This window comes from Porites lutea, chromosome 8 (assembly GCF_958299795.1).
Source record: "Porites lutea chromosome 8, jaPorLute2.1, whole genome shotgun sequence".
NCBI classification, from domain to species: Eukaryota; Metazoa; Cnidaria; class Anthozoa; order Scleractinia; family Poritidae; genus Porites; species Porites lutea.
Window position 1 is genome coordinate 9019355 of NC_133208.1, and position 14952 is coordinate 9034306.

Here is a 14952-nt window from a genome sequence, read left to right on the forward strand (position 1 = left end):
ATCCTGACTTGTAAACAAAAAAATAGTAATTGCAACTAAAAAAAAATAAATGTTTAAAAATGCATGTCAAATACACTTCCAGTGTTTTGCATGCAGCGATTAAGGTTTTGAAACAATGTAAACCACATTAAAATGGCAAACATTAATGTCTAATATATGGACCAAAATACCACGTACGAAAAAATACAAAACGTTGGTTGGTTAGTGCATGAATAAATAATATATTAATTATTTAGTAATTTTTTAGATAGTCTGTACCCTGGAATGAAGCTGTATACGTACACATTTATAATAATATAACTTTTTGAATAATAGATATTTTTGGTCACATTAATGGCCATTTTCGTTCTTGAGAGAAACATCTTCCACTAATCTAAATGAGGTGAATGTGTATTAAGGTGGCTGAACACAGTTTTGGCAGTTTGTGAGTATACTGAAAGTCAACTGCCAAATCATGGCAAGAGAAAGGTTGCAGCTCGCAAGCTGAAACTTGGTAAGGGAAAAATATACTAATAAAAAATTTTGATTGACAGGTAAAATGTGACGTTTTTGCAGTTTCCATAGCAACATGAACGATTGAATACAACCTTAAAATTCCACTTTTGCTCAGTTTGAATAAAATTCGCTTATTAGATTTTCCTACAAGCTTGCACACAGCTTACTATAAACTGTTATTGGACAACTATTAACAGACGGGATTTTAGATCATCAATAATATAATAATTATTGTTCTGTAATTATTAAATGTGTCACAAAATTCGTCTGTTCAACTTCCATTTTAAGTTCTCATTTTAAAATATGATAAAAGCAAAAATTCTGCCAAATATCACAAAATTTTAATAAGTAGATTTTGATAAATCGTCTTCTGTGTACGATTGCTTTTTTCGCTGCCAAGTTTGTCTAATTTAAAACACGTGCCATCACGCAAGTTACCACTGACCACCGGCAAAACTACGTTCAGCCTCCTTAAGCTCTGAGGAGATGTAGGCTTAGTAATAGATTCTTAATAATGTAAAGAAGGGTGCCTATTGATTTGTGACACTATATTATTTTAGTCTTAGTACCAGTCCAGTAACATTACATTCACTTAAAAAACTCAATAATTCATAAAGAAAAAAACAACAGAAATTAATCTCTAATGAGTGTCACTCTTTATATCTGATAAAGCCATGGCTAAACTTAACGTTCAATTTTTAACACCAAAGTAACCCCAAATCTAAATATCAGTGCAAAAATGAGTTGATCTATATCAGAGCCTTTGAAGCCATTCAAAAAACTCGCAGTCGTGCAAAAAACTCAAAAAAAAAAAAAAAACTCGCAGTGCTTATACTGTTTTGAATTTTACTTAATATATTACGAAGAATTTATTTAGCTGGATTAAACCTTAATCTTCAGCTGCTTAATGTATGTTAATTTTAATTCCATTATTTCTAACATTATTTTATTGTTTTGTGTTTAGCGTAAACATTTAGCTTCTAGCTAGGTGATAAAGGGGTATTTTTATCAAGTATATTATATTTTTATATGTTCTACTCTGATCAGACCAAGTGACATTTTTCCCAAGTACTATTTTATGATAATTAGGATTGGTCAGTATGTTTTAAATGTTAATGCAAATGATAGAGTCATATACTGGTGTTAAAAAAAAGGGATCTTAACCCTTAAACCCCAAGATCAAAATATGAATTCTCATTTGTTGCCCACATTCATTTCCTACAGAAGTAGTGGGGAGAAGTTGATAAAACATCAAGCAAATTCATCTTGTGTGATCATGTCCGTAACTCTCATAACCACTCTGTTTACAAAGAACTGATATTACAAGGCGAAATTTGATGCTGATCACTCTTAGGGTTTAAAGGGTTAAATGGCTGTAAAAAAATTTCCCACCAACAAACTGAATACAAGTTCCTTCTGGATCAGTTTAGCTTTTAAAAGTTAACCCTTTCACTCTCAGGAGTGATCTGCATGTAAGTACTTTTCCCTGTAATATCAAAACAATGTCCTGCAGACAGGTGACGAGAATCGACAAATGTATCAGCTATAGAGGATGTTATCTTGACACAACTTTCAATTCTCTTAAATAACGTATAAGGACATGATAGCAGCCAGAAAGAAGAATTACTAGTCAGATTTTGAGAGTTAAAGGTATAATGGGATACCGGTAATAATATTAATGTTACTCATAAAATGCATACATTTGTTACTCTTTTGTAAGTTTTCAAAAGTTTGGATAAGTTTGGTAGGTATATATTTGCTCTGAGGAATAATCAGTGGGCCTCAAACTTTTATGATTTGTAAAGAAAAGATCACTTATTATCTCACACATATAAATTCTTATTCTTTGCTATTTGTAAGTTTCCTGACGTTATCATTAAAAATAACATTTAAGAACTTCAGTCATAAGAAAATTGAAAATTGCTTCTCTTATGAGATTAAGAAAAAGATAAAATTCTGACTAGCTATCGACTAAATTATCTCTTCGGTTTTAGCCACTCTGGAAGAGGTTTTTTTAATAGCTGAAGCAAGTCCACAAGGTTTTTGTTTGGCTGCTTGTAATAACTTTCTAAGAAACGCTGAGATTTTGCATCCATGGGCCCATAGTGCCGCCCTTTACCTTTGCCAAGACAATTTGTGCCACCATGAGATGTCACCTGGCAATAAAATCCCTTGCGCTTGTTAAATCTGAAAGAGCAGTGAATAAATATTTGAAACCCATTTGAAATATCTTGTATAATAATAGTAATATGACCAGAAGACAATGACATTTTCAAGTAACACTAATGGAGGATAAAAAGTGTAACTCTTTAACCAAGCTAAAATTTCCTACATCTAGATTTTGGGAGGAGGGGTAGGGAGGAGAACTAGAGATAACATCCATAAGATAGGTCTTTAAAAAGAAATGGAAAATATAATTTAAAAAATAATTATTAACAGCGTTAACAGACATACCTAAGTCGTTTGTTGTAATCATACACACTAACACCAAGAAACCTTTGCACCTCCAGCATTACATCTGCAGGACGATTCCTTAGTTTATCACCATCAAGGATAAGAATCTAAAAACATAAAACAGTCACTGTTTTAATTAAAAGCTGGTATGAAATTCACACTGTAAATGGCTTTTATGCAAGGTGTCCATTATGAAAGCTTATTATAAGTCTCAGCCCACTTAACTCCTGGACCAAGTTATAAGAAGTTCTGTCAATCTTACTTTTCAAATCCTATGGTGGAAACCTTTTCTGCAAAAATTTTGCTTAGTACTGCATTAATTCTTACAATTTTACATTAAAAAGGAAATTTGAAATTTGGGAGCAATTTTTACTTTGGCCACTCAGTTAGGAGTAAAAGGATTGAAACACGTGTGCAGTACAGTACCGCTCAAAAGTAATAAGTTGACACTCACAAGCCTCTCGCTCCTCTAGACTCAAGACTCAATTTTCGAATCTCAAAACTTTCGAAAATCAAGTCTTGAGAATGAAATGAGTCTCGATTTGAAGAATCGAGTCGAGAAATATAATGAGCTTGTCACTTGACTGTTCTTTTTTAAGGAATCGTTAAGTACACACCAGGCTCTTGGAATTCTCGCTTACTTTTGTAAAGAAACAAAATTCGGTACAGTATAAATACCTGGGAAGGGGAGTAGTATGACAACCATCTCTCTAAATGCTCGGCATACAATCCAGGTGTTAAACATCTTTGACCAAGAGCTCTGACTTCCCTTTTCTCTGTGGTATTTACACTTGTCAAAACTTTATAGAATGGAATTTGCGCTGCAGCCAGGCCATGACTTTTCATGTGCTAAAAGAAAACAATAATAATTATGGAACAGGTCTAGTGGAAACAGCAGATTATGAAGAAGGAAGTGGCAGATCCAGAGTGTGGGGGGGGGAAGGGGGGAGGAGGAGGGGAGAGGAGTTGGGAGGGGTATGGATCCCCCCTAAATTTAAATATCCATCAGAACTGAGTACTCAGTACCTAGCTGCAGTTAACTGCCATGAAATTGACACCAGGTAGGCAGCATGGCCAAGTAGTGACCAGCATGTCAAACTTGCTATCAGTGGCACCTTAAAGTCTTCCAAGTTATTAATCTTTGAGCATGAATTTTTTGACAAGAAAATGAAACAGTAAGGGGTTATTTCACAACAGATTTTACGGGTCTAAGTTTTTGTGACACCAATGAAAGAACCCATGTCGTTGTTCAAAAACACTAAGGGAGGTGAACCTGGTGGTGTGGTCCATTTTTCATGGATGTGGGGACCTTTATGGTCCCATAGTTGACTGGCTTGTTACAGTTACCATGCCAACAATTGACAAAAGCTAGAAAAATAAAACAATAATAAAGAGAAGCTCTGATGTAACTTGTAATGAATTATATACGTACCATACAGCTATCATAGTAAACTTACTTGGTACCAAGAGTAAGCTCTCTTTACTGGATTGAAAAAAATAGTGATGATCTTAGCTTTTGGCAGCAGAGCATGAGCCCTCAATGGTGTTACTTTGCTGTCGAAATAATTTGCGCTCTTCTCAAACAAGATGGTGTTGCTCTTGTTTGTAACATCAGGAAAGAAATCCATATACCTGCAGGGACACAGATCACATGTATTTACTTAAGTTTTGTGTTTGTTGCTGTTTTCTTTTTCTATTTGCTGTAATTGTCGTTGTTGCTGTTAATCTATTCCAGAGTAATGTTCCTTTTTTGGGCAAGGGGGAGGAGGGAGGGGGTTGAGCTTAAGAGAGTGTACATTTTCAAGTGCCTATCATTCAAACATGAGGCCCTGTTAGCATAAATTCTGACAGGCGACATGGCCTTATCTTGAGGCAACATAAGACAGATAAAAATCATGGCGACAAACAAAACACAGATGGATTGACACTTTGATGGCAACATAGATAAGCACAAAATCAATAACTAACAGTAGTAGTAAATACAGACTGGGACAGAGCTAATCCTCCTCAATATGTGAAACAGAGGGTTTTGAAATTCTGAGTAGGGCACGCATACCATTCCTATGAGGAACTGGAGAATGGCTGCTTATCTAAGGAAATAGAGCATACTTCACTCACCAGTCAACACCTCTGTTGTAGTTATGTCCGTTGAAGAACTGTACCTCCTCAAAAGTGTTGATACTTTGCTCACTGCTCAAAATATCAGGATGCATTTTGAGAAATGTGTACAGTGCTGTTGTTCCTGTCTTCTGAGGACCAACAACAAGGAAGGATGGAAGTTTATGGCAGCTCTTGTTGAGGTTCCAGATTTTCATATGGCGTGCATCCAAACAGGGATTCTATCCACAAAGAGATCAATCATTACAGTGTTCCAGCAAGGATTATAGGGAGCTTAAACAACCACAATGAGGATGACAACAACAACATCAAAAACAATTGGTTTTATGAGCAAAACAGCCTTGGATGTGCATCACGCATTTTAGTACATTTCTTTGATGTCCACTGCACAACTACGATGTGAAACCACCTAGTGTGATGTTTTATGAAGGATGCGATGAACATACGTCAACAAAGTTTCCTTTCTCTTCTGGATTCAACTCCAGGAGAAATTGCCTACATTTGACAAATATTGATAAAGTTTGAAAGGACACAAATTCATCTTCAGCAATGTTTTCATTGCCATCATCATCATCGTGTGCATCCATTTTAGCTTTTTGCTCCTAGCCCTCCCTGCACTTTCTTTGGGGGGTGGGGGGGGGGGGGGGTACAGGTACAGGCTGTAAGCACTAGCAGTACCTGTCCTTTTACACCGTATCCAGGCTGAGTTTTCTTAGAGAACCTTGAAAATACCATTTCCAAGCCTCTAGATTTCAAAAATTTGCTGGGGTGGATGCCCCCCACTCATGTCTCTGGCATGAGTTTTCAAGTGCAGCTCCCCACCTCCCCCTAATTGAAATTGCACTCCACTGTCGTTGCAATTCCAGTTTTCTGCATGCACTGGGTATGATGTTACTTATCAGAAAATTACCTGCCATATGGGGTCCACTTCTTCAGGATACATGGAGAAGTAGCGCTCAGCTAAGTCTGTTGGGTGCTCAGAGCTAAGTTTCAAATTAGTCCAGCACTGAAGATATTTTGTTAGGCTATCAAAGACAATTAGTGCTAGGCGGTCATTCCCATAATTTGACAAATGTGTCATGAATACAGAAATCTGTGAATAAAATCAAAACAAAAAAGGCAATCAGTGGTGGCCGGAAATGAACTGGCGTGATCAGGGCTATTTACGGAACAATTTTGCAGCCTCATCAAAATGAGGCTGCAAATAACAGCAACCGTCATCACTGATGAGGAGATCCAGATGGGTTCTGAAAGCTCTGCTAAACTTTCAACAATTGTTGGTGTTAAAGTATAATATTTTTTTGTAATATTAATAATTTATTTGATTACTTACTAGATTATTAATGACAACTTGGAAAAGTTCACCACCATGGATGCTATCTCTTAGTCTCTCTTCTCCTCTTGGATAATCCTTTAGATTTAATGTGTGCGTATAGAGGCCACAGGTTTGACGCGGAAGCACCTAAAAATTGACCCAAGTGGAAATTAATAATAATGCAGGCGACCAGTGGAGTTTGCAACCCTAATTTCCAGGCTGCTCTTACCCATGTGCTGCACATTTTTTAGCATATATTGAATTTTGTTTAGACTTCTAATAAAAATGAATGGAATGCAAAGAACTTAATCTGACCACACAGTTTTTGATTTTCTATCACTCGTGATCTGATCACGCATGTTTTGACCTTTTATCACATGGAACTTGTTCAAAGCAAAGGATTACTGAGCATAAGCATTTTGACCTTGGATCTTGTACGCATGCTATAACCTTTGGACTTACTACTAGATCAACAAAAGCGTTGTCATTAATCCAGCAGTGATCCCCTTTATGCTCACTATTGACTCAAAAGACTTTTAATTAACCCCTTACACCTTATCATGGGTCAACTTTAGGGTATACCCTTAAGTTTAAATTACAGCCGTTAGAGAATTGACTGTTGTCACCACACATCGAAGTATAGTTACTATTCAAGAATGCTTGTCTTGGTACTACTGTTGTAAAATGTAGATTATTACCTTGATATTTTTATAGACAAAGCCTCTGCGGAACCTTGCTGGATAAATATGGGGGTATTCCTCAGTTGACGTCACTTTTAAGCCATAAACTCTCTTCCAAGCCTCATAGAGTATGTCATGGGGAGGGAAAACACCCGAGTGGTGAGGAGCAACAGCGTAAGTGGTATTCACAGGAAGTTTATGTTCCTTGTCAAAAAGAAAGAAACAAGGTTATCATCAATCACTTACTTTGATGTTAAAGACTCTTCACACTACTCAGTGTGCAAAGAAAGTCGTGTCCGATAGCCCAGGGCTAGTGGATTCTGCAATCACACTAGTGAATCCTGTTCTTGACTTGCCCCAAGGGCAAGTGAAGTTTTTTTGGAAATTCAAATTACAGAAGAACTGTAACTTAAAAGACTCTTCAGCTAGTACATACCAGCAACAACTTGCCCGAATGGCAAACTGTAAAACTGACTTTCTTTGCAACCTGCTACTCTATACTAAATACACATAAATGCACTTTCCAGCATAACCCCCCACAGAGCCTTAGGATGCGTTCGATTGGGAAATCCGGATTTAGATTTTCAAAATCTAAATCCGGATTTCCCAAGTGAACGCGAAGTCCGAAAACCGATTTCACCTCCCAGAAATCCATCCTCAGGGTGGATTTCAATTAAGAAATCCAAATCCGGATTTTTTAGATTTCCTTTTTACCGTTCGATTGGGAAATCCAAAAACGGATTTGCAACACTGTTCTCGTGAACAGCAGTCTTCTTTTTCCTAATTATGCGTGGGCGTGCAAGACCACTGTTCTTAAGGACAGTTTACCAAATTCTTTTTCGGATTTCCCAATCAAACGGTAAAAATGAAAATACAAAAACAGATATCTAAGCATTGAAATCCGTTTTCGGATTTCGCGTTCGATTGCAAATCCGAAATCCGGATTTTAAAATCCAAATCCAGATTTCCCAATCGAACACACCCTTAGTAATCAAGATCAGGAAAGAATAAAAATGCTTAGCATTAAAGGAGTGTACTGAAGAAGCTCCATGTCAGTTATGCAAGGGATAATTTGACACAAGATCACGAACAGGGCTGCAATGGTATAACAAGGCATAGGTGAACCACAATATTTCTTCCTAAGATACACTGGGATGTAGCTAAGCATCAGCTGCTAGCAAATTTAACCATCCATTATTTTTCAAAACTTTTGAAACATGTTTGGGCACATGGTATGGTTTCTTGGGCATTTTTGCATACGTTTCTTCACTAACAAAGATTATTACATCATTACAAACATAAAAGTCAATTTCGGTGATCTGTACACCTTACATAAGGCTATATAATTATAAAGCCCTGAGCTATCACAACCATAATTATAATAATATAGGGACTGGGTCAATTTGTGTTTATCGGGGGGGGGGGGGAGGGGAAGGGGGCTACAGGGGGGATTGGTTAATTATATTTGGTGGTACTGCAAAAGAGAGAGTAGACCTCCAGATTTTAGATCTCAAAAGGTTATAGCATCTCTAATCAAAATTCTGTGCATTCAGCCTGCCCCTCACCTTGGCAAATTCTAAGTTTTTCTTCAGATCTTCCACCATCTCTTCTAAAGTGTTCCGTGTATGAGCTTTTTGATGAAGCCACATGTGGCTGAACCACCAAAATTTGTCGGCATTCTTTACTAATTCCCAATCCCCCTCGTCTTCCTCATCATTACCATGTAGGAAATAACCACCAGAGAAACCAAGGTTGAAGTGGAAGCCTGGTACCCGCTCTTGGAGTTTCTTTTGAACTGAAATCATTGCCTGCAATAAACAAATAATGAAACTCAAAAGATGTCTGTCGTCCAATACTTTACAATCAAGAAAAAAATACATATTAAAAACATTTGGCAGGTCAGTAGGGATGCTGGCCGACAAATTTGATTTAAACCCCAAATGGACACCAATCTGGGTATGGCATAGGCTTCACTTAAAGTGTAAAAGAGATAGTTCATACATAATAATGAGTCTAAATATGCAATGATGCATTTCAGAGCAGATGCATATATCTCAGGTCAAAATTAAATTCAGGTAAAAAAAATTTTAACCTTCAAAAAGTTGATTCTCAATTTTCTTTGTCTCCTAGCCCTAATTCATGAATAATTAGGACTAGGAGACAAAGAAAATTGAGAATCTACCTGCTTTAAAAAATTTTAACCTAAATTTAATTTTGACCTGTAACACATATGTCCGTCACTTCAGACTCGTGATCATGTATGCCTCTGGCCTGACATATGTACACATATTTTCCAGACATTTATTACTTATATATTTTGGTTTTCTAAGTTCAGGCCCGCACTGTACTAAAACAAACAGCCACATAAGAGCTATAGTGATTGTCACTGTCCTGAAGATGTTAACATTGAATGCTGTGTTTACAGTTTTTGTTATGTGTGTTGTGCAATTGCGATTTTATCAGCTTGCTATGTCCTAGCAGGCCGATGAAAAAAAGAAAATAAAGCATGACTTCTTGCATAAACAAAAATATTTTTCAACACAACGAGTCACACTTTGTCTTCATGTTTTGCAGCACGTGATAGACCACAATTAACTTTTTTTTGCAAAATTTCTTTTTACTAGAAAAAAATAGATTGATATAATAGCAACAACTAGAACATGATAGACGCTCCATGTTTACAAACTGAATCACATAGTCTTTAGTATGTGGCCTTCAGAATTATCGCTTTTCTTAATTACAGACATTACAGACACAACTTGACTGCATAGTGTTTTAAAGTTTCTATGGAAACAGTAAACACAACAAAGTAAGATGGGACATTGTTTGTTATATATAAATACAGTCAAACCCCATATATTTAATACAGACATTGAAGGGGGCCATAGAAAGTGTCCGTATTAACAGGTGTCCATATTCAGTGGGTTGAATTTAGAGAAAATATAAGGGTTTTCTTTCCCCAAGGGGCAAAGCAAACTGTCCATAATGGTATGAGGTGTCCATATTAAGCGGGTGTCCGTAAAGCAGGGTTTGACAGTCACTGTACCTGTAATTTATGGATAGCAGACTAGGGGGTAGGTGGGGGTAGGCATAGATGGGGAAAATACCGTTGAAGGAGTCTGCAGGAGGCCTCCACAAGAAACTTCTTATTTTGGGAAGGAGGCAGTAAGGGGTTATGCTGGAAAGACGTGCATTTATGTGTATTTAAGCAACCAGGAAAATCTTGAACTTTAGCAGTAGGGGCACGCACCATTATAAAAATTTACCCATATTCACTCTGTTTTATATCAAGTGTTAATTCTTGCCCAACTAAGTGTTGAGAAACAAATATGACAGATTTGGCAGAGCTGTCAACTCTACCAAATAATCCGGGTGACTCCAGATTTTAGACTGTATCTCCCAGTCTCCTGAGATTAGAGTCTGAAATCTCAAGGCTAATCGCCGAAGTTTGCCATTCTTGTTGACTCAACTTTCCAACAATAAAATTTTAAATATTTTGCATTGTATGAGTTATTTAACTGTTAACGTCAAACGTTTCCTCATAAACTCCGGCATGCCATTGTAATTTAAGCGATAATGTGATTGGTGGGAAGTAAACCAATCAGGTTAAATGTTACAAATGCCAACAACATCTTTTTTGCGCGTTTTGTGTCATTGCAAATTTGTGATGATTGGAGTCAACAGGCATTTTTTGCACAAATGATGTCATGTGTCATACCTTATGAAGTCACCTATATATCATCCCTTCCCTATCAATTCTCAATATTTAAAAACATGGGGGGTTGACAGCCCTGGGTAAAAATATTGATTTATCAACCTGAACACCCTAAATTAGACAAAATCTGCAATGTACACCCTTAGGCAAAAAGACAAGCATCGCCGTCCTTTTATTTGGGAGCTCCCCATCCCCTCACCCTAATTCTAGTCCCCCTTGGGACAATAATTATTACTCCACAAGCAAAAAGTTCACCCAATTGCATTTAAACGACAGTCGAGACATAACAAATTATCCTGTTGCATAAAACATGTATGCTTTAGTCTGAGCATTGACAAAACAAGTGTCAATGAGTTGGCAGTTATCTCTGAATGCCTGCTCGATACAGACATCGTGACAATTCTGAGATTTTGGCATGTCCCTTTGGTGACTGTATGAACTGGGTTTCAGTGGTACAAGTCATATATTTATACAAATGTGTTTTAGAATAATTATTCATATAGACTAATGGGTGATTCCAGAAAATATCCATATCATACCACGGGCGGCATCTTGGAATTCCGAGGGAGAGGGGGGGTTTCTTGGACTGGAATTCCGAAGACGTGGGGGGGTAACGCAGTTTGGAATTCCAAAGGCATGGGGGGGTGTTTCAGCTCTGAATTCAGTGAATTTCCAGAGGAAAGACGGCGAAAGCTCCGCTTGAAATCGCTGACCTGTTAACATTCCCAGTTTGTAAATGAAGCACGAACCGACCACGGAAGAAGTACGTGTTCATGCAGATGGGATAAGCAGATGGGTTGTGCAGCAAGCTCCACATGGAAGAGGCCTTAAAGTTGAGGAATTAGTCAACTGATTAATAAAAATATAACCAAGTCGGTGTTTCTCGCCGATTGTTGATCGACGATGTGTTGTTGCGTGCTGTGCTGAAAACTTGCACCAGTCTCTCGTTTCCAAATAGAACGCCTGACAGATTTTGTATTTCACGCCGATTCCCACGCCAACATGTAGGTAGTAAAATCCGACAGCGTGCCTTTTGATGCGCTGTTTAATTCAAAACTGTTTAAATTTTCAATATGGCGGGTGACGGAATATCGATCGTAAACTTTACTCTTGTCAGCGTCCACTGGTATCAATACGATCTACTCCTGAAAATATGACGGTATTGAATGGAAAACAAAAAGTTCTATTAGGTGGTAAGCAGCTTAAAGATAATGCTTAGAAGGAATAGCTACGGTGTACTAACGTTAACAAACTTGAGTTGCTTGATCGTCTGACTAAAAATTGTGAACAGAATTCTTTTGCAGAGGGAAAAAGTGCAAGTTTCTCGTTCGTTTGAAGATTTAGGCAGACAAACAGGAATTCCAAAGGGTCTGAAACAAAAGTGGAAAATTCCGGAGGAGAGGGGGGGTTAGCGATTTTGGAATTCGGAGGGCAAGGGGGGGATAAGCATTTTGGAATTTCCGAGGGCAAGGGGGGGTTAAAATACTCATGCCACCCGTGGTAGGGTATGGATATTTTCTGGAATCACCCAATTTATTGTATCATAAGTGTCTTGAAACAATAATGAACACCCAACTGCATCTCTTTTTCACTTGAAGTAAGCTTATTTACGGATGATGCATGTAATAATTTAGCTGTTAAGATAAACATGTTTTGTTTTTGTTGTTCCCTTTTTGCTTGCTTTGGCATCTCAAAGAGTTTTACAAAAAAAAGAATAGTGTAGCTATGGTGAACTTCTCTCTCTTAGAAGCCTCTAAATTATTCAGACACAATTTAGGAACATAATTAAACATTTAAAATAATCTACTGAAAGCAATTTAAATTTGATGTTTACCTGTTAATCTCCTTTAATTTTAAGGACAGGATCCGTTTTTATACAACAAGACAGCGGGCAGGAGGAAATATTTACATTTTAGTAATAGCTACAATGAGTTCTTTTCAACAATTTGTGCCTATCAATAACTACATGCCTAACAATTATTTATATTGAGCAACTCAATAGCATGTTTGTGAAATAATTAAAAATGCTATGGAGAAGCCAAGAAGAGTTTTGAATGATAACTGGCTTTATCAATGCAAAATAAAAGAAATATTGGCTATAAAATATATATAAGCTACTACCTGTACATCTTCTTTGGTCATGCGAATCCCTGGTCTCCCAACAAATATATCATCGATGTCTACAACAATTTTTCTTTCGAGGGATGGTGCAAATTGCCCTCTAGAGACAAATGACAGGGAGTCGATGAACAATAACTTATGAAGCCAAAAAGACAAGCCACTTCCGAAGTAAACACGTCGTATGCCATCGACGAGTCCAAGATCTGCAAGGACTGTAGTGTATCGAGTTCTTGTGACTTTCTCATGTAGAAAATTGTCCTCTTGATTATCGAGGTGCAATGTTGTAGTCGTGACTTCCAGTGTCGCAAATTCAACAGCTTCGTAAGTGCTATGATTTGGAAAGAACACGTTCCATTTTGAACTCGTAGGTTTCTCAATGATACCGCCTGCTCGAGTGAGTCTAAGTAAGCATGCCTTTGGATTAAGTTCGACATCTTGAAGATTGTCAACACCCGTCTTAATAGCTAAGTGAAATTCTTTGAATGCATGTATATCGGGTTCGTACACTTCTTGTTCTGAAAATAAAATAATTCCAATAGCGAATTTACGACAATAATCGTCGATCAATTGTTTGTTGGCTTTTCCTAGCGCTAAATAAAACTTGATGCTTTCAAATATCACAGCAGAAAACTTTCCAACACCAAAATTCGTCAGCTCTGGAATAACCGTTTTGTCTCCTGGTTCGAGATAAACAAATTGATGAGGGAAGCGATTTGCTTCTAATTCTGCAGCGATCTCCGCTCGAAACGTTATGGAAGTTTTTCGAATTGCAACCAAGAGTCTTTTCTCTAGTTTGTGAGATATGTTGTTCCCTAACTCGTAGAGTTCTGGAGATCCTAAATGAACAGTGCTTGAAGTTCGTCGCTGATAGCATTTTTCTTCTGTGAACACGGGCGCACGTTTCACAGCTTTCAAATCCTTCGAAGCGTGGTACACTAAAATCCAACATGATATTATGCTTAAGATGACTAATCCAATAAAAAACCTTCGAAGAATCGATCCAGTGCGAAATCGCCACAATCTCATTCTTTCTTCTGCATCGAAACGTACGCAGCTTGAACAAGCTACATGTTCTTACGTATGAATACACGCCGCATGTGCAAAACACAACGAGTAGGGTAGGGAGAATAACAAAATTATCATAACAGTGACCTTGAACGTTCCAACACGACGAGTTCAAAAATATCAGTAAAGTAAAGCAGCAATATATTCTTTAGTTCAATACAGATAAATCTAAATTAAAAGATATGATTGAACTTCTTTGATAATAATCAAATCTGGGACTGAAAATTGGAAGTTACTTCAAAGCACCCTCCATTCCCTTATAACCCTTTTTAAATCAGAAATGTTTTTCGCGCATTTTTGAGCCGTCAAACAGGGAAGTTTGGTGCTAACGTACGTATGACCAAATATCCATCCCTTCCTTCCGAGGAAGTTCATAATATTGATTTATGATAAAACATTACACTTCCTCCAGTTGAGATGTTAAAAACTTCTGATTTCCTTTTTTATCTGTTCCGGGTTACATAGGCTCCTGCTTGCGTAAAAATGTTTTTCATTTAAAATCGGTAATATGCAACTATTATCAGTTTTCAGCGTGGTTCTTTATTGATTTTGGACAGCTTGAGCTTAGCTGAGAATAACACGCAAAACAAGATTGCAAACACGAACCGGAAATTATTATTAGTCTCGCTTTCGTAGGCAACGAGACTCATAATCTGCAAAACGTTTTTCTGCCCGTTTTTCTTCGTATTTAGGACACAAAAGAGCGTCGTTATGCCAGGCGTTCCTAGCGGAGAGCGTGGAAACTGCATCCTCGGAGACCTAGGGGCAGTCAGTAGGGTCGGGAGAAAAGGCGGGTCGAAACGTACTTGAAAATTTTCGTCCCGCCCTGACTCCCGAACCCACTGACCGCCCCTGGGTCTCCAAGGATGTGGAAACTGGGACTAAGAATTGTTGTGTGATCGAAGCCGCGCATGTTTTCTGAAGAAAGCTTAGGAAAGAATAAATTTAGAGCTTTTCCGAAACGTGTCGGTCCACGAATTCTATCGCTT

At 37.6% G+C, this 14952-nt stretch overlaps 1 protein-coding gene across 2 annotated transcripts; it reads right to left on the reverse strand.

Moving 5' to 3' along the window:
* Positions 1 to 1890: 1890 nt before the first annotated feature.
* LOC140946223 (bifunctional heparan sulfate N-deacetylase/N-sulfotransferase 4-like) lies at positions 1891 to 13979 on the reverse strand. 2 transcript variants are annotated; one of them, XM_073395311.1, is made up of 10 exons: positions 12899 to 13979; positions 8628 to 8870; positions 7081 to 7266; positions 6401 to 6529; positions 5978 to 6160; positions 5068 to 5288; positions 4407 to 4581; positions 3628 to 3798; positions 2950 to 3056; positions 1892 to 2682 (listed from the first exon to the last, which is right to left on the reverse strand). In XM_073395311.1, exons 1-10 carry the CDS (start codon positions 13922 to 13924, stop codon positions 2472 to 2474), a joined length of 2652 nt encoding a protein of 883 aa, XP_073251412.1. In that variant the 5' UTR covers positions 13925 to 13979; the 3' UTR covers positions 1892 to 2471. The 2 variants fall into 2 exon arrangements, with proteins under 2 accessions (XP_073251413.1, XP_073251412.1); XM_073395312.1 differs by lacking the exon at positions 5978 to 6160 and having other exon boundaries at positions 1891 to 2682.
* Between the last annotated feature and the right edge of the window lie 973 nt (positions 13980 to 14952).